Here is a 25,201-nt window from a genome sequence, read left to right as displayed (position 1 = left end):
TTGTGTCTGTGGGTACCCTTAGGCCAGAAACCTATATTGATGTTCTGTATGTAAAAGATAAGGATCTCTGGGGAGTGTAGGGGGTTTGTGTGATCAAAAGACACACAAGCAAACGTAGCTTAGTTCATTTTTGCACTCACTGTGCAAGGATGCGAACACTTCCTTAGGAGGAGCTGGCTTTGACAATGCGAAGACACAGCAGACTGGATTATATTGTTTTCCCTATCTTCTTCCAATTTTAGGCCTTCACCACTATAATGCACCAAACCCACATCCAATGGGGAAAAGACCCATTTAAACTAAACCTTAACCAAACCAAGGTCATCATTTTAGGATCCATATTCATCATGCAATCAGTCACAACCTTCAGCAAAAGAAGGCACCTGTAATGGTTGCTCGTTAGAATGGAATGTATATAGTGTGTACACCTCCCCACCTTGACCTTGGTGGGCTGGATAACCGACCGTTCACTTACTAATGTGTCCACCAACCCCGAACAACCTACAACACCAGGGCAGTGTTCAGTGGGGCAAACTGCACCAAAACGTTTTGCAACAGTAACGGAAAAATCTGTGTTGTCATGGGACAAGTTTTACTAACACCTCCCAGTTGAAAAACATTTCATAATGTTCACTCCCTACTGAACAAGACCCAGATTGCACCTCATGGCTCTACCATCTGATTAACATTTCCATCAGTGGAACCCATTCCCCCACACTCTTCCCACACATCGTTAGCGTCCATTACAAATGAGTGTGTTTGCCCAAATGTTTCTGCCAGCGCCTATGAATTACTGTGATTGTCCTGCTGCTAACAGTTAACAACCTCCATGTTTATGGTGATGTGGAACGGAGTGCCAAATGACTGCAACTGCCGCTGGGTGGAACGGCTCGGGATCCTCTGATTGAGCGAATGAGCATTCACTTGTGTTTACATTTGCTCTTATCTGTCTTTTAATGCCACGCGAAAGAGCTTCGATTTCTAAGCAGATTGGCAATGGGTAGTGCAAAGTGCCCTACAATCTCAACACACCCATCTCAAAGCTGGAACTGGCAGAAATATTCTCACTATGTATACTCTATGTAGTCACGATGTGAAGGGATGGTATCAGCGACGCTGTATATCGGTCCAATATGATGGATCATTTTACTTCATTTTTTTTAACAGAAAATTTACCTCAGTCAGAATGTAATCTAAGTAGTCCAGCAACAATGTCCCTAATTTACTTCACTATTTAAAGTTGCTGGACTTACATCAGACAGGGTAGCTGTATTATCTCGTACATGAAACATCCAACACATCTTCCGGTAATTACATTACCCTGTAGTGTGTGTGTTGTACCTCCCTCCAGAACTTGTACCAGAACAGGTTCCTGGGCCTGTCCGCCATGGCGTCGCCGTCGCGCAGCGCCCAGAGTCGGCGGCGCTGCAAGGACGCTGGGACGCGTTACAGCTACAGCCCCGAGCAGTACCCCAACGGTGGGCCCCGGCACGACCACGCCACCGCCCTGGCCTTGCAGCCCCGCTCTACTAGCGATGCTGACCTGGTCACCTCGGACAGCCGCTCAACGCTGACCGTCAGCACCTCCCACTACGCCATCAGCCAGTCCCAGGACATGCTCATCTGCTGGGACATCAAGGAGGAGGTGGATGCCGGGGACTGGATCGGCATGTACCTCATAGGTGGGTGGAGCTTCTGATGAGTCAATGGCAAGAGTCAAGTCTACACCAGTTCCAAACATCAGAATGATTGTCCAAACTTTGCCCATTAGACTAATCCCAGTGGGCACAGACGTCAGTTCTACGTCTAGTACACGTTGGTTCAACGTAATTTCGTTGAAGTGACATGAAAACAACGTTGATTCAACCAGTATGTGTCCAGTGGGAGGTTTGGGCTTTGATTACAGTGAGCATGCAAAATAATATAGAAGCTACAATATATACTGTTACATTGTGTATGATGTTCCTGTTCATTTAGATGAGGGACTGTCGGAGAACTTTCTGGACTATAAGAACCGAGGAGTGAACGGCTCCCACAAAGGCCAGATAGTGTGGAAGATCGATACCAGCTCCTACTTTGCAGATTGTAAGTATACCTATCTCCTTTAAAATCACATTTTAAATGTCGACAGGTCAACTGGTAGCAAATATTCTGAGCCTGTTCCTGTTGTTTTATCACTATGCGGGAGATTTGAAGTTCAGCATTGTAGCACGTCCTGTGTGTGGAGCATGTTGTTTATCTGTAGAGAGAGTTGATAGCGAATTTCAACCCCTCTATGTTGTTTTGTCATAAGTATTTAGACTACATTGGATGTTTACTGGCCTAAGCAAAGTGAGGTGATACTTTATTTATACTAATTAAAATGGTGCATCAGGCTACAGGCAGGCACTGATGTTTCCGAGGGCTGCAGAAATCACAGTGAATCAGACTCAAAAACCCACTCTCTCCTCCAGATGTCTGGAACTTTCAGACAATTTCACCACCAATTTTTCAGCCAGGTAGAGTTAAAAAAAGAAGAAGAAAAAACTGCAATTATGCAAAAATATGTCCCATTATCCACATTTCTGTCCATATCTCATTCTCAAACCTGCCACCGCCGACCAGGACGGATGTATTGATTTCTCTCTCCCTTGCTATTCATCTCCGACAGGGATATGACAACTAGCAGGACTAATGTCTACTGCTCACATGGCAGCCTGCCTGATCTGTGGCTGGGACTCAGGATCAGTCCAAACAAACCTCCTTATCTACTGCCGAGGCTGCAGAAAGCCCAAGCCTAGAGAGAGATATCCTCAGGTTCCCTGTGGAAAAGCCTGGCACTCCCCTGTGGTGGCAGAGCCCAATGACTGTGCAAGGAATGCTAAAATAAGGGGAGCCCATTTTTGTGTGACAAGCAGATAGTGATTTTTCGTTAGAGCCTCCCTTGGATACAAATGGAATGTGTTACAGAGTGAAATGGTACCCTATTAGTTAGGTGACAGAGGAGCAGGTGTGAGCTGTTTTCAGACTGAAACACACACACACACACACACACACACACACACACACACACACACACACACACACACACACACACACACACACACACACACACACACACACACACACACACAGGGGAAGTCAAGTGGAGCGTTCCGAAAGTGGGTCTTTTCTGGTGGCTATCTTTTTTTGCTCAGCTCTGATTTTCTGTTTTTAGAACATGTGTAGTAACTGCATAAGGAGACGGATTTGGCAGCACAAATTCACCTGGGACTCTCCTCTCGTGAACACCACCACCACCCACCTCTTTGTCAACGCAATGCATGCTCCCTAGAGCATGTTTCTATCTCTCTGTCTCTCCTCTCTTCTCTCTCTCTCTCTCTCTCTGTCGCTCTCGCTCTCTCTCTCTCACACACACACACACAATAGACAAGAATGCACATGCCTATCCTAAATTGATTTATTCTCCTATAATGTCAGCCGACGCCTCTTTAACCTACATTGACTGTATCGCAATGATAGCAGTACAATTTAGAGGGAAATGAACAGTTAAAAATGCAATGATGTTGAAGTGATTGACTTCCCTCATTGGATACAGTGGATTATAGTCTGTCACACAACAATGATGAACTATCGCGCTCCATCTCTGCCTTCCTCCTCCACCAACCTGATGATGATGTCAACAAAGGGATTAGGGTTGGATCATCCTGTCAGGAAGCCTGCCATCGCCTCTGTCACTACTATTCTCTATTCCCTCCATCCACCCATCCCTCTGTCCAATCCATCCCTCCATCTAATCCAGTGGGTCACGGGAAGGGGAAAAAACAACTGTGTGGTGACGTGACCTTAATCTCACCTTCTCTCTCTCTCTCTCTCTCTCTCTCTCTCTCTCTCTCTCTCTCTCTCTCTCTCTCTCTCTCTCTCTCTCTCTCGCTCTCGCTCTCTCTCTCTCTCTCGCTCTCTCTCTCTCTCTCTCTCTCTCTCTCTCTCTCTCTCTCTGTCTTGTTATTCCTTATTCTCCCTCCCTCTTTCTCTCTCTCTCTCAGTATGTCTCACTCTCTCTCTTGATTTTGACACGCTCACTGGATGTGACTATTTTAGTAAAAAGTGTCGTCTGACGGTACAATTGGTTGCCATTCATTGAAACGTGTCAAGAAATGGGCACTTAAAGTTCAAATCTCTCTCTCTCTCTTTCTCTCTCTCTCTGTTTCTTTCCCTCTCTCCTGCAGCGGAGACTAAGATATGCTTCAAGTATTACCACGGTGTGAGCGGAGCCCTGCGAGCCACCACACCCAGTGTGACAGTAAAGAATGCATCTGCCCCTGTGAGTGTCACCACAACACACCCTCGTCTTAACCCCTCCCCTCTGTCCGCCCCCCTAATGCTCAGTGTAGAAGTTAACCAATAGGCACAGATCGAGTAACCTATAGCCACATATTTTGTAACCTATAGGCACAGGTCTAGCACAGATCTAGGATCAGCTTATGTTGGCGTTTAAAAAAAAGAAGAGACATTTGATAAACCTATACAGACCCTACTGCAGCTGCTACCGACCCGTAGCACTCACGTCTGTAGCCATTAAGTGCTTCGAAAGGCTGGTCATGGCTCACATCAACACCATTATCCCAGAAACCATAGACCCACTCCAATTTGCATACCGCTCCAACAGATCCACAGATGATGCAATCTCTATTGCACTGAACACTGCCCTTCCCCACCTGGACAAAAGGAACACCTATGTGAGAATGCTATTCATTGACTACGGCTCAGCGTTCAACACCATAGTGCCCTCACAGCTCATCAGTAAGCTAAGGACCCTGGGACTAAACACCTCTGCAGCTGGATCCGGGACTTCCTGACGGGCCACCCCCAGGTGGTAAGGGTAGGTAACAACACATCCACCACGCTGAACCTCAACACAGGGGCCCCTCAGGGGTGCGTGCTCAGTCCCCTCCTATACTTCCTGTTCACTCATTACTGCACAGCCAGGCAGTACTCCAACACCATCTTTAAGTTTGCAGATGACACAACAGTGGTAGGCCTGATCACCAACAACGACGAGACAGCGTATAGGGAGGAGGTCAGAGACCTGACCGTGTGGTGCCAGGACAACAACCTCTCCCTCAACCTGATCAAGACAAAGGAGATGATTGTGGACTACAGGAAAAAGATGACCGAGCACGCCCCCATTCTCATCGACGGGGCTGTAGTGGAGCAGGTTGAGAGCTTCAATTTCCTTGGTGTCCACATCACCAACAAACTAACATGGTCCAAGCACACCAAGACAGTTGTGAAGAGGGCATGACAAAACCTATTCCCCCACAGGAGACTGAAAAGATTTGGCATGGGTCCTCAGATCCTCAAAAGGTTTTACAGCTGCACCATCGAGAGCATCCTGACGGGTTGCATCACTGCCAGCTTCTACCCCCAAGCCATAACACTCCTGAACACCTAATCAAATGGTTACCCAGACTATTTGCATCCCCCCCTTTTACACCACTGCTACTTTCTGTTGTTGTAATCTATGCATCGTCACTTTAATAACTCTACCTACATGTACATATTACCTCAACTAAACGGTGCCCTCTCACATTGACTCTGTACCGGTACCCCCCTGTATATAGTTTCACTATTGTTATTTTACTGCTGCTCTTTAATTACTTGTTACTTTTATTTCTTATTATTCTCCGTATTTTTGTATTTGTTTTACTGCATTGTTGGTTAGGGGCTCGTAAGTAAGCATTTCACTGTAAGGTCTACACCTGTTGTATTCGGCGCATGTGACTAATACATTTGGATTTGATTTGATTTACTATCAATGTCTGTGAGAGCACATTCCAACAATGTAGCATCCCAACATAAGACTCTTGTGAATTTCTATAATGGCAGTTGGTTTACACAGTAGCTAACTCTACAGTAGTCATGTCCTCATCGAGGCACGGAATGCAGCCACAGACATACAAAGGAGAATTACTGCACACAAACAGAGGGATTAGAAATAACAGGGGGAAGAGAGTGAGCAGAAGTCCTCTTTAATGAACGAGAGGTTGCGTGCAGACCTCCCTATCTCTCATCCTCCTATCCTTGGCCGAATGGGAAGTTCAAGAGCTCTGTGGGTGGCCAGCCTCTTTCATCCTCTCCTTCTGTTGTTTTGGTTGGAGGACTTCATACTGTAAGATTGTCCTTGCTGTATTCATCCCTATTTTTTTTGCGTGCTGTGATGCCCCCACCCACTTTTAGATTGAATGCATAGTGGAATTGTAAAGTGTAATGACCATAGAGGTCCCATAATTCAGAGGATATATCATTAATAGATTCTATGTCATTCTACAGTATTGCAATGACTGTCTTACCGTGTCGTCTTCTGAGAGTTGAGCTCTTTCTACCTTCTGTCTGTGGATTAGATGATCATGGACAGATCCAGATTGACCTGGCTCTTATTGGTGGAGTTTCTCATTTCCTAAATGCTGGAGCGAGAGTTACCTTAATTAGCTTTTCACTACATGGCACCTTTATCCTTTATGGGGCTGTGGAGAGTTTGTGAAGCACAGTTAACTACCACTTACAGCATTGTGCCCTGTTGAAGTGTGTTGAAGATGGGCTTTGAGTGCAAAGGCACTCCCTATTTGTTAATATAATGACAACAATGGGGGCGAATCCCAAATCACACCCTATTCCCTATAAAGTGCACTGCTTCTGGTCAAATCTGTAAAGAGATAAGTCTCTGTTTGTGTGTTTTTTATACAAAAATCAAATCAAATAATCAAATCAAATCAGATTGTATTTGTCACATGCGCCGAATACAAAAGGTGTAGACCTGGCAGTCAAATGCTTACTTACAAGCCCTTAACCAATAATACAGTTTTAAGAAAATAGCTACAAAAAAAGTAAGAGATAACAAAAGCAAATAATTAAGGAGCAGCAGTAAATAACAATAGCGGGGCTATATACAGGGGGTACCGGTTCAGAGTCAATGTGTCCATGTGCAGGGGCACCGGTGTCGAGGTAATTGAGGTAATTATATACATGCAGGTAGGGTTATTAATGTGGCTATGCATAGATAATAACGGAGAGTAGCAACAGCAGGCGGGGGGGGTGCAAAAGGTCTGGGTAGCCATTTGATTAGCTGTTCAGGAGTCTTATGGTTTGGGGGTAGAAGCTGTTTAGAAGCCTTTTGGACCTAGACTTGGCACTCCAGTACTGCTTGCCATGTGGTAGCAGAGAGAAAAGTCTATGACTAGGGTGGCTGGAGTCTTTGACCATTTTTAGGGCCTTCCTCTGACACTGCCTGGTATAGAGGTCCTGGATGGCAGGAAGCTTGGCCCCAGTGATATACTGGGCCGTACGCACTACCCTCTGTAGTGCCTTGCTGTCAGAGGCCGAGGAGTTGCCATACCAGGCAGTGATGCAACAAGTCAGGATGCTCTCGATGGTGCAGCTGTAAAACATTTTGAGGATCTGAGGACCCATGCCAAATCTTTTCAGTCTCCTGAGTGGGAATAGGTTTTTTCGTGCCCTCTTCAGGACTGTCTTGGTGTGCTTGGACCATGTTAGTTTGTTGGTGATGTGGACACCAATGAACTTGAAGCTCTCAACCTGCTCCACTACAGCAGTCAATGAATAGCATTCTCACATAGGTGTTCCTTTTGTCCAGGTGGGAAAGGGCAGTGTGAAGTGCAATAGAGATTGCATCATCTGTGGATCTCTTGGGGCGGTATGCAAATTGGAGTGGGTCTCGGGTTTCTGGGATAATGGTGTTGATGTTGGCCATGACTAGCCTTTCAAAGCACTTCATGGCTACAGACATGATTGCTACGGGTCGGTAGTCATTTAGGCAGGTTACCTTAGTGTTCTTGGGCACAGGGACTATGGTGGTCTGCTTGAAACATGTTGGTATTACAGACTCAGACAGGGAGAGGTTGAAAATGTCAGTGAAGACACTTGCCAGTTGGTCAGTGCATGCTAGGAGTACACGTCCTGGTAATCCGTCTGGCCCAGCGGCCTTGTGAATGTTGACCTGTTTAAAGGTCTTACTCACATCAGCTGTGGAGAGCGTGATCACACAGTCTTCCGGACCAGCTGATGCTCTCATGCGTGTTTCAGTGTTACTTGCCTCGAAGCGAGCATAGAAGTTATTTAGCTCGTCTGGTAGGCTTGTGTCACTGGGCAGCTCTCGGTTGTGCTTCCCTTTGTAGTCTGTAATGTTTTACAAGCCCTGCCACATCTGACGAGCGTCGGAGCCGGTGTAGTATGACTCGACCTTAGTCCTGTATTGACGCTTTGCCTGTTTGTTGGTTCGTCGGAGGACATAGCGTGATTTATTATAAGCTTCTGGGTTAGAGTCCTGCTCCTGCCCTTTAGCTCGGTGCGAATGTTGTCTGTAATCCATGGCTTCTGGTTGGGGTATGTACGTACAGTCACTGTGGAGACGACGTCCTCGATGCACTTATTGATAAAGCCAGTGACTGATGTGGTGTAACTCCTCAATGCCATCTGAAGAATCCTGGAACATGTTCCAGTCTGTGCTAACAAAACAGTCCTGTAGTTTAGCATCTGCTTCATCTGACCACTTTTTTATAGACCGAGTCACTGGTGCTTCCTGCTTAAAATTGTTTCTTGTAAGCCGGAATCAGGAGGATAGAGTTATGGTCAGATTTGCCAAATGGAGGCCGAGGGAGAGCTTTGTACGCATCTCTGTGTGTGGAGTAAAGGTGGTCTAGAATAATTGTTTTCCCTCTGGTTGCACATTTAACATCCTGATAGAAATTTGTTAAAATTGATTTAAGTTTCCCTGCATTAAAGTCAACACAGTGTTGTGTTGTGTGTTTTGGCCAGTCATTGTGTGAGTCACTTTGTCTGCGTTGGCTTCTACCATCTCCTGTCCTTTTGCTTTGATTACATAAACCCGTAGACCTGTCGTTGCATACTTCTTAATTCAACATTGAACGTTGGTCCTGGCTGGTAGTGCAGTGTTTGACCTAAGCTAGGCTAGCTATAGTGTTACCGCGGCTGCCTGCCGTTGTGCTGGCGTGGCCACCAGAAATGCTGATCACCTCTAAACCTGATCTGACTACTGTATTCCTGGTTTAAAATAACCTCACCTTGTCAGAGGGAGAGAGAAGGCTTGAGTGGTTGAGCTGGAGTACACATCAAATGGACATGGGCAGAGGAAGGGGGCCCTAGCTTCAGTGCTTCACTACAATACTGAAGCCTGTCAGGAAGATAGATGATGGAGTGGACATGCTCGGCCGCTTTGGACCGATGAGGCGAAGTGTGTTTGTGTGTGTCTGTGTGTGTGGTGTGTGATTCATGGAGAGACAGCCAACAGCCGTGACTGATGGTGTCTCCGAGACGCACTGAGAGGAGGAGGAGGAGGAGGACTCTACTCACCTGGCTGGCCTGGGTAATAGATGGCCAGTTCATTTCTCTCTGCTTCTTGTACTATCTTGTCCTCTCTTTCTCTACCGCTCACTCTCACCCTTTACCTCTCACTTTCTTTGCCTCTCACTCTCACCCTCGACCTCTTACTTTCTCTTTCTCTTTCTCTCTCTCTCTCTCTCTCTCTCTCTCTCTCTCTCTCTTTCCCTCTCTCTCTCTCTCTCTCTTTCCCTCTCTCTCTCTCTCTCTTCCTATGTGTGACAGTATCTGTTTTGTTAACTCCTGGTAGTGTTCTGCTCTATTCTGCCAAAGGGCATAACGCTTGAAGTTTGAAGACGCTTGTCGCTTAGTGTATTAAATAATTTATATTCAGCGTAGGCGTCGACTAAGTAGCAGGTGTCAATCTAGTAGTTAAATGATAGTATTTCTGTATCAAAAATGTACAAAGTGGTTTTCACTTTAACTGTCATGTGTTGTCGCTTGCATACTAACCTCAGGCTGTAGGAGAGGTGGCTGTGTACTGAGATAAGGAGCCTGTCAAATCAGAGAATCAGTGTGGAACTGTCCCTATCGTCTTTTGTGTTTCATCTCAGATCACACACACACACACACACACACACACACACACACACACACACACACACACACACACACACACACACACACACACACACACACTGTGTTATCTGTGTTCTGTGTTACTGGCTTGGCGATTCCTCTCTAGGGACTCTCCTTCCAAGAATGTGTACTAGATTACAAATGGCATGACTGAGAAACCCACAGCCATAATAGTATGCAGACATCCACAGAGCGGGGTAGTAAACCTGATAACCAGTTCTTCCCATCCATCAGTGTATTCATACTGGTATAATGCCAGAGCCCACAGGAGGTCCCAGACATATTGGGTCGCCGTTGTGGGCATCTGCATCTGCAGGGAGGAGATTTGTTGCAGTGAATTGGGGGGGGGGGGTAGAGCTTATTTATCATCAGTGTTATCTGCCCATCGCCATCTGTGTGAATCTCTTTGCCTCGCTTCTCCAGATGAACTGGGCCCTCTTTGCTCCCACTCTTTCATCACTCTCAAAGCCCTCTATTACATTAGAAAGGAGGTGAAGTTATTTACAAAAATGACAGTGTTTGGCTCAGGTCTACCTCCATTGAATAGTTAGTGTACAGTAGTATGTATAGCTCTTCATTCAGGAGAGGCAGGCTGAGAAGCTTGGTTCTCCCTCTGTCGTGTGATCAGCGGTGGGAGTGTGTGTGGTTGCCTGCTCTGTCCATTTTGAGGTGTAAATGTGTCTTTGTGTCTTTGAAACTGAGACAAAGTGATTGTATCTCTATGCTCTGTGTGTGTGTGTGTGTGTGTGTGTGTGTGTGTGTGTGTGTGTGTGTGTGTGTGTGTGTGTGTGTGTGTGTGTGTGTGTGTGTGTGTGTGTGTGTGTGTGTGTGTGTGTGTGTGTGTGTGTGTGTGTGTGTGTGTGTGTGTGTGTGTGTGTGTGTGTGTGTGTGTGCAAGTGATAGAGATGGCACATGATGGCACAGGTTTACATCCCAGCTCTGTGGATGTCAGCATACATTGTGTTGTTAACTATTATGGCTGTGGGTTTCTCAGTCATGCCATTTGTAATCTAGTACACATTCTTGGAAGGAGAGTCCCTAGAGAGGAATCGCCAAGCCAGTAACACAGAACACAGATAACACTGTGTGTGTGTGTGTGTGTGTGTGTGTGTGTGTGTGTGTGTGTGTGTGTGTGTGTGTGTGTGTGTGTGTGTGTGTGTGTGTGTGTGTGTGTGTGTGTGTGTGTGTGTGTGTGTGTGTGTGTGTGTGTGTGCGTGTGTGCGTGCAGGGCAGTGCATCTATGTTGGCATAAAGTATATGTATGTATGCGTCTCTGTCCTCACTGTGTCCTGACTCTTTAGTCTAAGCCATGCCATGCGCTGAGCTGACAGGACCGCTGTGTAAGCTTTTCACTCAGTGGGGCGCCAGCCTTAGCAGTCAGCAGAGCAGCCGCACTGCAGAGGAGAATCCCCCTCTCCTCTTCTCACTCTCTCTCCCTCTGCCTTTGAATCTGACGCTGCCTCTCTGAATCTGACTCGACCAGTTACTCCCATCAATACCCCACTGGCCCTAGTCTGGCCTCAAGTCAGAGTAGGTTCACCTGGGCCATGGCCAAAGGCTTTTTGGGGGGCCTCAGGGGTGGAAAGACAAAGTACCGGTGTAAAATCCTGCAGTGGAAAAGGGACATATCATATCAAATCAAATTGTATTGGTCACATACACATGGTTAGTAGATGTTATTGCGAGCGTAGCGAAATGCTTATGCTTCTAGAGCCGACAGTGCAGCAGTATCTAACAGGTAATATCTATCAACTCCACAACAAAACCTAATATCTAACAAATTCCACAACAAAACCTAATACACACAATCTAGTAAAGGAATGGGATAAGAATATATACATGTAAAATATATGGATGAGCAGTGACAGAGCGGGTAAGATGCAATAGATAATATAGAATAAATAGTGTAGGATACAGTATACAGTATATACATATGAGATAAGTCATGCAAGATATGTAAACATTCTTAAAGTGACATTATTAAAGTGACTAGTGTTCCATTTATTAAAGTGATATCAAGTCTGTAGGTAGGCAGCCGCCTCTCTGTGCTAGTGATGGGCTGTTTAACAATCTGATGGCTTTGAGATAGAAGCTGTTTTTCAGTCTCTCGGTCCCAGCTTTGAAGCACCTGTACAGACCTCGCCTTCTGGATGGAAGCGGGGTGAACAGGCAGTGGCTCGGGTGGTTATTGTCCTTATTGATTTTTTTCACCTTCCCGTGACATCGGGTGTTGTAGGTGTCCTGGAGGGCAGGTAGTTTGCCCCCGGTGATGTTGTGCAGACCGCACCACCCACTGGAGAGTCCTGCGGTTGTGGGCGGTGCAGTTACCGTACCAGGCAGTGATACAGCCCAACAAGATGCTCTCGATTGTGCACCTGTAAAAGTTAGTGAGGGTTTGAAGAGGTGCTGTTGCGCCTTCTTCACCACACTATCTGTGTGTGTGGACCATTTCAGTTTGTCGGTGATATGTACACCAAGGAACTTAAAACTTTCCACTGCTGTCCCTTCAATATAGATAGGGGGATGCTCCCTTTGCTGTTTCCTGAAGTCCACGATCATCTCTTTTGTTTTGCTGACATTGAGTGAGAGGTTATTTTCCTGACACCACACTCCGAGGGCCCTCACCTCCTGTAGGCTGTCTCGTCGTTGTTGGTAATCAAGCCTACCACTGTTGTGTGGTCTGCAAACTTGATGATTGAGTTGGAGGCGTGCATGGCCACACAGTCATGGGTGAACAGGAAGTACAGGAGGAGGCTGAGATCAGCGGAGTGGAGTTGTTGTTTCCTACCTTCACCACCTGGGGGCGGCCCGTCAGGAAGTTCAGGACCCAGTTGCACAGGGCTGGGTCAAGACCCAGGGACTCAAGCTTAATGATGAGTTTGGAGGGTGCTATGGTGTTGAATGCTGAGATGTAGTAAATTAACAGCATTCTTACATAGGTATTCCTCTTGTCCAGATAGGATGGGGCAGTGTGCAGTGTGATGGCGATTGCATTATCTGTGGACCTATTGGGGCAGTAAGACAATTGAAGTGTGTCTAGGATGACAGGTAGGGTGGAGGTGATATGATCCTTGACTAGTCTCTCAAAGTACTTCATGATGACAGAAGTAGTCATTTAATTAAGTTACCTTGGTTTTCTTGGGAACAGGAACAATGGTGGCCATCTTGAAGCATGTGGGGAGAGCAGACTGGGATAGGGATTGATTGAATATGTCCGTAAACACAGCAGCCAGCTGGTCTGCGCATGCTCTGAGGACGCGACTAGGGATGCCATCTGGGACGGCAGCCTTGCGAGGGTTAACACATTTAAATGGTTTACTCACGTCGGCCACGGAGAAGGATAGCCTACAGTCTTTGGTAGTGGGCCGCGTCGGTGGCACTGTATTGTCCTCAAAGCCCGCAAAGAAGGTGTTTAATATGTCTGGAAGCAAGATGTCGATATCTGCGACGGGGCTGGTTTTCTGTAGATCCTGCCTCATGCGTCTAGTGTTTGAGCCGTTGAATTGTGACTCCACTTTGTCTCTATACTGACACTTGTTACTACACTGTTTGTATTCGGCCGTATTCCCAGTTGCCTTGCCATGATTAAATGCAGTGGTATGTGCTTTCAGTTTTGCGCAAATGCTGCCATCAATCCACGGTTTCTGGTTAGGGAAGGTTTTAATAGTCACAGTGGGTACAGCACTTCCTATACACTTTCTTATAAACTCGCTCACCGAGTCAGCGTATACGCCAATGTTGTTCTCTGAGGCTACCCGGAACATATCCCAGTCCACCTAATCGAAGCAATCTTGAAGCGAGGAATCCGATTGGTCAGACCAGCGTTGGATAGACCTAAGCATGGGTGCTTCTTGTTTTAGTTTCTGCCTGTAGGAGGAGAGCAAGAATATGGAGTCATGGTCAGATTTGCCAAAAGGAGGGCGGGGGCCTTGTGTGCATTGTGGAAGTTAGAGTAGCAATGGTCAAGCGTGTTACTCGCTCGTGTTATGCAATCGATATGCTGATAGAATTTAGGTTACCTTGTTTTCAAATTAGCTTTGTTAAAATCCCCAGCTACAATAAATGCAGCCTCAGGATATATGGTTTCCAGTTTGCATGAAGTCCAGTGAAGTTCCTTGATTGCGTCTTGGTATCCTCTTGCGGGGGGATATACACGGCTGTGACAATAACCGAGGAGTGTTCACTTGGGAGATAATACGGTTGGCATTTGATTGTGAGGAATTCTAGGTCAGGTGAACAAAAGGACTTGAGTTCCTGTATGTTGTTACAATTACACCATGAGTCGTTAATCATGAAACACACACCCCTCCCTTCTTCTTACCGGAGAGATGTTTAATCCTGTTGGCGCGATGCACTGAAAATCCCGTTGGCTACTGACTCAGACAGCATGTCCCAAGCTAGCTATGTTTCCGAGAAACAGAGTATGTTACATTCCCGGATATCTCTTTGGAAAGCAACTCTTGCCCTGATTCCGTTGACCATGATAACTAGGGACTGGACATTAGCAAGTGATATACTCGGAAGCGGTGGGTGGTGTGCGCGCATCCGAAGCCTCAGAAGAAGACCATTCCCGCGACCTCTCCTCCGGTGGCGTTGTTTTGGGCCTCTGGAATCAATTAAAATGCCCTGGGAGGTGCAGACAAAGGATCCACTTTGAGAAAGTCGTATTCCTGGTCGTAATGCTGGTTGTGCTGGTAAGTTGGCATCTCTCTGATATCCAATAGTTCTTCCCGGCTGTATGTAATAACACTTAAGGTTTTCTGGGCTAACAATGTAAGAAATAATACATAAAAAAACAAAATACTGCAGTTTCCTAAGGACTAGAAGCGAAGCTGCCATCTCTATCGGTGCCATCTTTAATATTAATGCACATGTGTACTCGGTCCTACCCCACCACATCCCATGGCTTTTATAGACACACTTCTTCCCATAGCAATCTCCTTTTGTCAGCAAAACTCTCTGTCCCACTGTCTGTATACACTAAGTGATGACTCTAATCTAGCATCTCTCTCTCTCTCTCTCTCTCTCTCTCTCTCTCTCTCTCTCTCTCTCTATCTTTCATTGTGATGACTCCTCCGCCATTGGATTCAATTAGAGGTTGTGTTCTCTGAACACAACTGGAAGATGACAAAGATGGTAGACAAATGAAGATGTCCCACTCAGGCCATTTACCAAAAAATGGTCAGTTCCAGGCTGCTTAACGGGGTGGCTCTCCCATAGGCACCCATGCATCTGCAGCTGGGTCTGGTCTGCTTAGTTCATTAACGGTAAAAGAACCAGAAAAAAAAAAAACAGAGGGAGTGGGATGTCTCACTTCCTCTTTTGTCTCTGAAGATGATAGAACAAGGAAGGTGATATGGGGGAGCTGTCCGACAGATCCGCTCGGTGTCTATTTATGGCTTTTGCCCTTTAATTTAATTCATATCCACTCTGCAGATGTAGTACGGCTTGATCTTGAGTAAGAGCATCGCCTGCTAAGTCAAATAGTGGGGACAGAGTGCTTAAACATGTATTTTTTTAACTCACCGTTGAAGACTGATGGTTACAGTCCATATTGAGACATTCCTGTAAATATGTGCATCATTTGGTAGAAACAATATTGGATCTTTCAAGAGCAGAAATTAAAACCCAATCAGGTCAGATAGTTATCGAAGTATTTGTATTTGTTTTCTCCACTTGGCCCCTCCTCAACCTAAATGCATTATTTGCAGGAAGTAGGACGATCGATTACTGCGTTTCCTCACCAATCATGTCTCACTCTCCAACTGGGCTCAGACATCAGATCAAGATTTAGTTTTGATTTACATTTGGTTGAGTTGTCAACTAACGTGAATTCAACAACAAATGTCATTGGATTTAGGTTAAAATTGAAAAAAATATTAAATGCCTTTACGTTGATTGCTTTTTGCTAATCCAATCAGCTTTCTACGTTGATTCAACATCATCACATTTATTTTGGGGGTTGAAATAACTTTGATTCATCCAGTTCTCTTTGACATCTTTTAATTCAGAATATTTTTTTTCTTCACAGTTTTATAATCCTGTTATTGTGAAACTAGTGCCAATTCATTTTGTGACTGAATCTATGGTTCAGCTGTAATTTGATTAATCTGTCAATCAGATTATGTTAATCTCTCTGTGTTACGGTATAATCTGTGAATAGACCTTGTTGTTGTTGGCCTCTGTTTTATGTTCAGGACCAAAGGATTTGCATTTCTTTGTCTAAAACTGATCCAAACACCTGCTCTTAAGGTTATTTTGTTCACTTGCCAATTGTTTCTGTTACTGGCATTTAAGGCTTTTGTTTTGTAATAAACATTTAGAAAATGGTGGACAAAGTCACTTCCCACCGAGATATCAAAAGAGTTTTGAGGGCACGGTACAGATTTGTGAATCTCTAGTGTAGCAAATACAGTGTTGACACACACACACACAATTTTCTCCACTATGTCAGAGACAGCTGATGGGTTCTGGGTGTTGGTGTTTCCTCCATCAGAGAGCCCTGGATGGGAGGGCTGATGCAGCTACAGTTTTCCATGTTCTGAGAAGGCCTCTCCCTGGGGGCCTCTCCCTGGGGGCCTCTCCCTGCTCTTCCTCTTCCTTCCTGGAGACCGGATCAATTGAGGCCTAATGAATGCAAGGCTATTGATCCCCCAGCCCTCAGCCAGGCCCATTGTAATGGTCCTGAAATACTGGATCTCACTTCCCAGACAGGACAGGACCGATAAGGAGGAGGAGGAGAGAGAGGGAGGGATGCTAAGGGGGGTACTGCATGTAACTCACTCCCTACTGTAATGTCGCTTCCTTCCTCCCTGTTCTCTCATTGCTCTTTTTCATTTTCTCTCTTTCTCTCTGTTTCTTTCCTCACAGGTGCTGAAGCCAGTGGTCAGCCAGGAGGTCACACAGAGTCTTGGCAACAGAAGGCTCATCAGTTTCTCTCTCTCAGGTGAGTCACTCTTCCTCCATCCCTCCATCCCTCTTTTAACACAGGGTGTCACATGGGACAGGAGGAGCTCTGTTTGGCACCACTGATACCTCTTTCTTTCTCTTCAGGTCTATTTTAGTTCAGAAGGTCAGGCTCAATGTCAGTCAATTGATTTATAAATGTGGTCTATTTTAGACTTCAAGGAGAGACTCTCCCTTGTTTTGGTTCTATATCAGGCTTTGTGTCGATATTGTCAATGTTTCATTTTAGCAGGAGAGGGTATAGTCAACCATGCATAAAGCTCTGCTTTTTAACACCAGAACCTCCTGGCCTTTCAGCCTATAAGTACCCGCTAGAGAACGTCGCCGGGCGCACGTTTAACATATGCATCAGATGCATATCAACCCGCAAGGTACGCAAGCATAAGCACCACCACTTGATAAATGGTGCATAAACTATCATAAAGGATTAATTGCATTAATAAATATAGCCTTTTAAAACAATTATGTCAATGGTTATTTGTTTAGATCATGTCAAGGACATGTTTTGTATAATTCTACAGTCCTAGGAAACAGATAGGCCTAAAGACTATTTTCGTTACCCTTACAATAAAAACAATGACAGTGTAATCCATTTGATCAAATGCATTTGTAGATTCGATTAGTAATATAGTTATAGTAAGTAATAACGTCCAGCTACAGCTTCTTTTGGCCAAATAGAAACTGAGAAGATAATAGTAGAACCAGGTGCGCAGGTGAAATGATTTGCTGCATTCCTGAACCAAAGCACCAGCGCATGAACAATTGTAAAAGATGAATTTCATAAATAAATATATTGTAATTGTAATTTTATTATGTTACTAGATTTTGCTTAGTAGCCAGAGCAATGTTGCTGGCTAAATGGGCATGTGCTGAATGCACAGATATTCTGGAGGAAAAAAAGGGGAGCAGAGCTGCACCTCTTGAATTATGAGAGTTATTTAGCAACGGTAAGTGTAATAGAAACTGCAGAATATTCTCTATCTGATACTTGTCTACAGGCTAACTTTTATTACATGTGAAATTAGCTTCACACATAGTTTAGGTGTAGTTTAGGTGTAGTTTTGAAGGTCCGGCTGTGCAGGCTGACCTGCATCGTTTGTTTCCCGCTCATCAAGTTGGATAGAGTCAAGGATATGTTTTGCATTATTCTAAAGGCCTACTGCAACATGTAGCATGTTTTTCTTACCCGTACAATAGATTTGATTAGTATCAGAGTTATAGTAAATGAAACGGTTCCATAACAACTTCTTTTTGCAAAGTAAAATGTAAAAGACAGTGGTATCAACCCCGAAGGCGTGCTGTCAAATGATTTGCTGCTGATAAATAGGCATAACAAACGCATTATTTCATTAAACTGAATTAAATCAACCTCTTCACCCTCCTTATCATTAAGTTAGGCCTCATTTAAATTCAATTGTGAAGTAAGGTGCACAATTATCGCCCATTCATCCATTTGTCATTCATTCAGTGAGCAGAGAGAGAGAAGCTTTAGCACCTGGCTGGGTACCAACGTTCCACAGCAATGCTTCGCAGGTTAAGTTGGGAATAGGTGTGGAAAAAAACAGGTATAAAGGCTCTAAATGCTTTTTTTGTGATTTCAAAAGTCTGACAAACGAACAGTGTAAAATACAAACATTTAGGAAAAGTCAGGGAAGGAGCAGGACGTGGCTTATTTTCTTTGCATTTTTGTCTTTTTTTTCTTTACAAAATCAAACGTCAGTGACCTTTGGCCTATGGCGGTTCTAGTGTTAAGGTACCACTACTGACATTTTGGAGGCATCTGTAACTTTGGAATATGTCTATATCTATTTGAGCAAGAGCATAGGCAAAAACTTTCAATGCAGTTTCTCTCTCTCTTTCTCTCTCCATGGTAGGTGGATAAACTGCATCTTTGTCCTTAGCTATACATACACTTCAAAAGCAAATGTGTAGCTATATTTTGGAAGTGTTTGTTGTTGTGCTCTGTTAAGAGCCAATCGCCCATGCACTGCCTGGGGCTCGTTGTATCTGGCCCTACTGTACTGTGCCCATGCCTCCACAGCTCAACAACCCCCACAAGTGTCACTGATGCCCTGGCAATCTGTACTGTAGCTATTTTTCACATTGCTATGGATAGGGCCTCTGGAGCTACCTTCCAAATGTAGCTGTTTTTCAGATGCCTGTTGGAATGATCCATTTGATTCGCTGACTTCGGTCAATATAGGCTGTCATCTTCAGGAACCATTCAGGAGTCCTCTCTCAAGGCTTGGACTGCTGCAGGTCCACATTTACCTTCCTTTTGTCGCTCTCTAAAGAGGAGCTGGAACCAAGGCTATTCTTTCATGTGCACATAAAGGGGTCACATTTCGGCATATTATTACATGGAATTTGCATTAAGGTGTAGTTACAGTACATGTATCTACATAGTAACTATATTAGTCATTTGAACACAGTTTTAATTCACCCATTTTTCTGCACCATGTACATTCTGGTTATTGAAGGACCTATAGAGTAACTATATGGTGCGAAGGCAACATAATGTGAAGAGTAGTCCAGAACTGTTATTTGTGTAAATGTTCAGCTAATAGATGTTACTATGAGAAATGGGAGGCACCACAAGATGAAACATATTCTGTATTTTCAAGTATCCTCCTTTTTCCCACCCACTACTCCCTTACCTGGAGTAAAAGCTGAAAAGCTGTTGCCACTCTATCCAAGCTTTCCTCAAACAATGAAACTATTCCCCAAAAGAAGCACTAACATTTCACCACACGCAGTTAAGCTACACACACTCTCTTTTAACGCACATACGTCGTTCAACCCCGCCACTCTGTATGGCTTTAGCCATTGACCGTGTCGTGTTCTCATATATATTTCATTCATAACCACTTCTCTCTTGCTACTGCTTTAGAAATGCTGGTACAAATATGAGCATTAGCGACTTAGCTACCAAGCAGGCCAGTGTACCCCATCTCCCGTTATCCACAAACCCTCCTTCCCCTTGTCTGCTACCACAGTCAGGGAGGGAGGGACGGACGGACGGACGGACAGACAGACAGACAGACAGATGGGTTGATTGGAGTGGAGGAGAGGGAGCTAGCGCTTACAGTCTGAAAGGGGGGGGTCTCCTGGCCCAGGCTATTGTTTGTGATTTATCGAGCGGCCCAGAGCAGCTATAGGCAGCGGACACGCAGAGGGAGAGAGAGAACTACACCGCCACAAGCTTTGATCAATGGGGTACGACTAGAGGCCGAGTTGTAAACGAGGCCCAGAACCATTAACAGCCAGATCCACACACTGCGTTTGATCGCTCAGTCTCCCTCTGTTCGGGGATGAATATTTGAACAGGTTATCAGGCTCTTGAGCGGTTTGCAGACTTCTATCTTTCTCGCCCCGTTTCCACGTTTTTTTATCTTCCTTCTTCCTGTTTCTCTCACCTAACCACCAGCTTTTACCACCAGCTTTTACCACCAGCTTTTACCGTACGTCACCCATTTTGTCGTACTTTTTATTTACATTTGAGTAATGTAGCAGACACTCTTACTGTGTCTGACTTACAGGGGCGATTAGAGTTAAGTGCCTTGCTCAAGGGAACATTGACAGATATTTCACCTAGTCAGCTCGGGGATTCGAACCAACAACCTTTCCGTTACTGGCCCAACACTCTTAAACGCTAGGCTACCTGCCATCCTGGAGAGGGAATATTTAGAGAGAATATAGTTACATCCTTCAAACTACAGAATACAGTCTATCTCTCTCCCTCTCCTCTCTCTCTCTCTCTCTCTCTCTCTCTCTCTCTCTCTCTCTCTCTCTCTCTCTCTCTCTCTCTCTCTCTCTCTCAGATGTCCAAGCGGTGGGGCTGAAGAAGGGCATGTTCTTCAACCCTGACCCCTACCTGAAGATCGCCATCCAGCCCGGCAAGCACAGCCTCTACCCCGCGCTGCCCCACCACGGCCAGGAGAAACGCTCCCGCATTGTCTGCAACACCATCAACCCTGTTTGGCAGAGAGAAGTGAGTCTGACTGCTGGGTTGGTAGGGTTGACAGTGGTCTAGGGTTGACAGTGGTCTCTGGGTATTCTAGAAACTGTACATTGTTTCTGTGACAGTGTCACCAGTTTATTCAAGTGTCTTCAGGTTTGAACCCAGGGAGGTATAGCATGACGTCAGCAAGGGACAAGCATTATAAGTGTCCGTCACAAAACAATAGACACACTATACAATACAGAATGGAGGTAGATGTGAAAACTTGATAATGATAATGCGTTCATCCTTAATGGATCTTGGTCAGCGTCGATGGATCCTCTATGGCGTCGTGTGTCTGGGGATATAATTCTACCCTGACATGTCTTTTGTGAACATGTCTGAACTCAGGGCTTGGGGGAACCTGCCATTTTGAAAGGCAAATCTGAGAAATGCATGGCATGAATAGGGTGAAGAAAGTGATGTAAGGTGTAGGAACTGTGAGAAGAGTTGGTGACAGGCTTGCAGTCAGACAGGTTGGGAAGTGTCCCTATTTTGTGACCAACCTCGACTGTCCATCTCTGCTACACTGAGTATTTGGCAAGGACATCTAATTAATCTCGCAGACATTGTTCTTGAGAATGTTGACACTGGCCTGGGAAATGCATTTGACACAGTGGCCTCAGAGCTCTGTGCAAAGTAAGGATTCTAGATAGGGGAAGACTCAGACTGTGGTGTGAGCTGCATGCCTGTGGGATATTGTTATTTCCCCCACCTATCTTTGTGCCTTAGTTTGTATACTGTGCATGCTTCGTTTACCTACTTGGTTAGGAACAAAATGTTTGTCCACAGCAGAACAAAGGGTCTTTTCCAGAGTAAGGAATTGTCATTGAACAGCAGTCCCGGAAGGGGAAAACAGCAGGATCAAGGTGGAGAAGTTTGGGACTGCTGTCAGACATTTCATTGACCTGTTTGTGCTTTATTAACGCAAAACACAGCTCATTGGGAAAGCTGTAGTGTCACTGTGTGTTTGTCGAGGACTTGTGTCTGACATTGAGATTATTTCTCTTCTTCGCGCAGAGCAGAGCGAGAGAGAGACTTGAAAAGGGGAGCCCCTGGGAAGCAACGTCTTTGTGGGTTCCTTGATGCTGCCGCTGAGTTTCCTTTGAACAGTTAAACTTCAGCTCTCGACGCATACTGTTCTGCTCCCTCCATTTTGTCGTAACACTTTGTTAAGTCTGTAGTCTGTACAAGAGAAGTCTCAGGCTTACACTCTAGCAATTTGTGATCAATGAGCCAACTCCAGAAAACAAGCCATTAGATATTCATTGATTGCCTAATTTATTGGTGGATAGATTATAATATTGTGTATTTGTCAAAGTTACCTTTTATGTCACAGTTACACTGGCTGGTGATTTTTGCCGACTCACAGAAGAGCCTAAAGAGAATGTGTGTGCCAGCGTATGTGTGTAAGTGCGTGTGTGTACACATACACGCGTGCGCATGTGCGCTAAGGAGTTCCTCTCTGTCTCCTCACTACCTACTGTGCGGTTCTTGTGTGACAGAGTGAACGGACTTCCTGTATCTACGTCACAGTGTCCTTGTGGGTTCGCCCGTGCATCCCCCAGCACTGAGGCAAGGGAGGACCATGGCAACGAGCCAAACCCCGTATAGCTGGAACACACAGCATCTGTGGAACTCACTGGGTGACTTTGACGGTGTGAAAAAGCACTGTACATTTTCAGTAAATCATTTATTTCAAAATAGAACTGCAATGAAAAAGAATCTGACCTGGTATGTAATATCTTGTCGTCTTCATGTTATGGAGGACAACCCCTTTCATTAATTTTCTACATGTATTGCATTCACACCTTATCCCACTGGCTAAATTGGTCTGGACTTCATTACAAATGCGGGGGTGTTCATTTGGTGGCGACCCACATTCTCCATCTCCACCCGATTTGAAATATGGGTGTAACACAAAGAACGAATGGGTGACACTCAGGGCCCTGCAGTATTTTTTATTTTTTTTGTCATTTAGCAGACACTCTTATCTAGAGCAATTGGGGTTAAGTGCCTTGCTCAAGGGCACAGACAGATTTTTCACCTAATCAGCTCTGGGATTCCAACCAGCAACCTTTTGGTTGGTGTCAACTGCAACAGGTTTTGAAAGGGTCTTTAGACTCTCTCAGAACAGATGGTGTTAGCATTCTGTGTCTGTCCCATCAAGTCACTGTTGCACATGAATGTGATATGAGGGATTGATAACGTGAGTGGCACCCCGATATGACTCTATGTAACGTCACCCTGTTAGACAGATCTATGGTGGAGCAGAGGGAGAGGGAGACTGGAGAGGGAGAGAAAGATGGGAGAGAGGGATCGGGGAGAGAGATATGGGAGAGAGAGATATGGGAGAGAGAGAGATATGGGAGAGAGAAATGGGGAGAGAGAGATGGGGAGAGAGAGATGGAGAGAGCGAGATGGAGAGAGTGAGATGGGGAGAGAGAGATGGGGGAGAGAGATATGGAGAGAGAGATATGGAGAGAGAGATGGGGAGAGAGAGTTGAGGGAGAGCGAGATGGGGAGAGAGAGTTGGGGGAGAGCGAGATGGGGGAGAGCGAGATGGGGAGAAAGATGGAGAGAGAGAGATGGGGAGAGAGAGATGGGGGAGAGCGAGATGGGGAGAGAGAGATGGGGAAGAGAGCGAGAGATGGAGCAAATGAGTGTTCAAGAGGCAGAGAGCAGAGGCGAAGAGATGAACTCTGATGGAAATATGGGAACCCTGGTCGGTGCAAGAGGAATGGGAAAGATATCCCCATCCCTTGTTGATTCCCTTCAGTGAATTGGTTCCATGGGGGCCATGTCAGTGACATCTGCTATCTCCCACAGACTGTAACTATAACATCAATACAGTGCTCCCATGCTGGCTATATGCACACCAATGACCCACTTCCTTCTGTACCATAGATGAATTTCTCAGTGAGTGGACTCATTTGGAATCGTCATCTGTATACCTTGGAGCTCCTTCCCCAGTAGACTAATTTGAATCCTGCTTTTGTGGACCAATTTCATATCGAATTTGTCTTTCTGCACTGCAGACTATGCTGGGCTAGGGGAGCTTTCCTGTCATCACTGTTACACACTCTCTCACTTCCTGTTGGGGTCATCTCCACAGCCATAAATGTCCTTTAGGATTTACAGCCCTGCCGCCAATGAAATATACTGCCTGCCATGTCATACATGTGGCCATAACTCACACCCGCTCAGAGAGAGAGAGAGAGAGAGAGAGAGAGAGAGAGAGAGAGAGAGAGAGAGAGACAGAGAGACAGAGAGAGAGAGAGAGAGAGAGAGAGAGAGAGAGAGACACAGACAGAGAGAGAGAGAGAGAGACAGACAGACAGACTGTGCAGTAACACTGATGCTTTACAGCAGCTCATGTGGTCTCCATGGTGTCTCCATGGTGATAGGGATTTGAAGGGTTAATGGTGTCGTACACGTTTCTGTGGAAGGGAGCAAAACCCAACTCTGCTACATACCAATGGATTTTACCAATGATTTTAGGACACAAATGGGCAACCTGACATGAGTCAAGGGTCTATTCCTTTTCATGGGTTGTTGCTGGTGAGGCTATGAAGAGTAGCCTCTCGCAAGCTGTGGTGCAGATGGGTGTCCTTTCCTCCAAGGTTTAATGCACCAACAATGCAGTTGTAATGTAAGATCCGTCATTCTCCTCTCTCTCCCTCTCGGTCACTGCACTTAAAGGCAGGGAACACACTCACAGTGTGAATAATTGATTTAGCAGGCACATTTCCGTGAATGTGTTAAGGAAGTCATTTGTGCATATTTGAAGGAGAAAAAGTTGCATGTTATGCCCTGTGAAGTGGAACAGTAAGCATTGATGATGCCATAAAACTGGTTTGCTGTGCTGCATATTTCATGTACAGCATGTAGGATAAACATATAGTACATTTCAATCTGTGTGGCTATATCACCCTCTTATACCAATGTCCTATACTATCCCTCCATTTTGTGTCTTTTGGGAAGTGCTTAGAATGTGATGCAGCCCTGATGGCCCAGTCATGAATCAAGCCCGTGACCTCTCCCTGGCCCAGGCTAATCTTTCTCACTCTGGCCGCGCCGTAGTATTTAGCCCCTGTCACACTCTATTCCGCCTGGCATATTTGGTACCTCCTGAGGCGGGACTGGGCACGTACTGTAGCTGTAGCTACCTTAGCGCTTGACTAAGCAGGCCTGTCTGACTCTGCAAAAGGCATTTCATCATCAAACCCCTGATGAGGCACAGAGCATGCCGTTCATGCC

The 25,201-nt window shown here is 45.4% G+C and overlaps 1 protein-coding gene across 1 annotated transcript in view; it reads left to right on the top strand.

Annotated features, from left to right (window-relative positions):
- The first annotated feature begins 1,357 nt into the window (after positions 1–1,357).
- The window catches only part of LOC135518544 (E3 ubiquitin-protein ligase HECW1), a 65,756-nt gene continuing 41,912 nt past the window's right edge, over positions 1,358–25,201 (top strand). The window contains exons 1-5 of the mRNA XM_064943714.1: positions 1,358–1,682; positions 1,978–2,085; positions 4,209–4,303; positions 16,846–16,921; positions 20,763–20,932. Coding sequence (XP_064799786.1) covers positions 1,388–1,682; positions 1,978–2,085; positions 4,209–4,303; positions 16,846–16,921; positions 20,763–20,932 — 744 coding nt within the window. The 5' untranslated portion in view covers positions 1,358–1,387. The remainder of the gene's footprint in view (positions 1,683–1,977; positions 2,086–4,208; positions 4,304–16,845; positions 16,922–20,762; positions 20,933–25,201) is intronic.

This window comes from Oncorhynchus masou, chromosome 28, assembly GCF_036934945.1.
Source record: "Oncorhynchus masou masou isolate Uvic2021 chromosome 28, UVic_Omas_1.1, whole genome shotgun sequence".
NCBI classification, from domain to species: domain Eukaryota; kingdom Metazoa; phylum Chordata; class Actinopteri; order Salmoniformes; family Salmonidae; genus Oncorhynchus; species Oncorhynchus masou.
The sequence above is the reverse complement of the archived record's forward strand: the minus strand, read 5'-3'. Positions and strand labels throughout refer to the sequence as shown.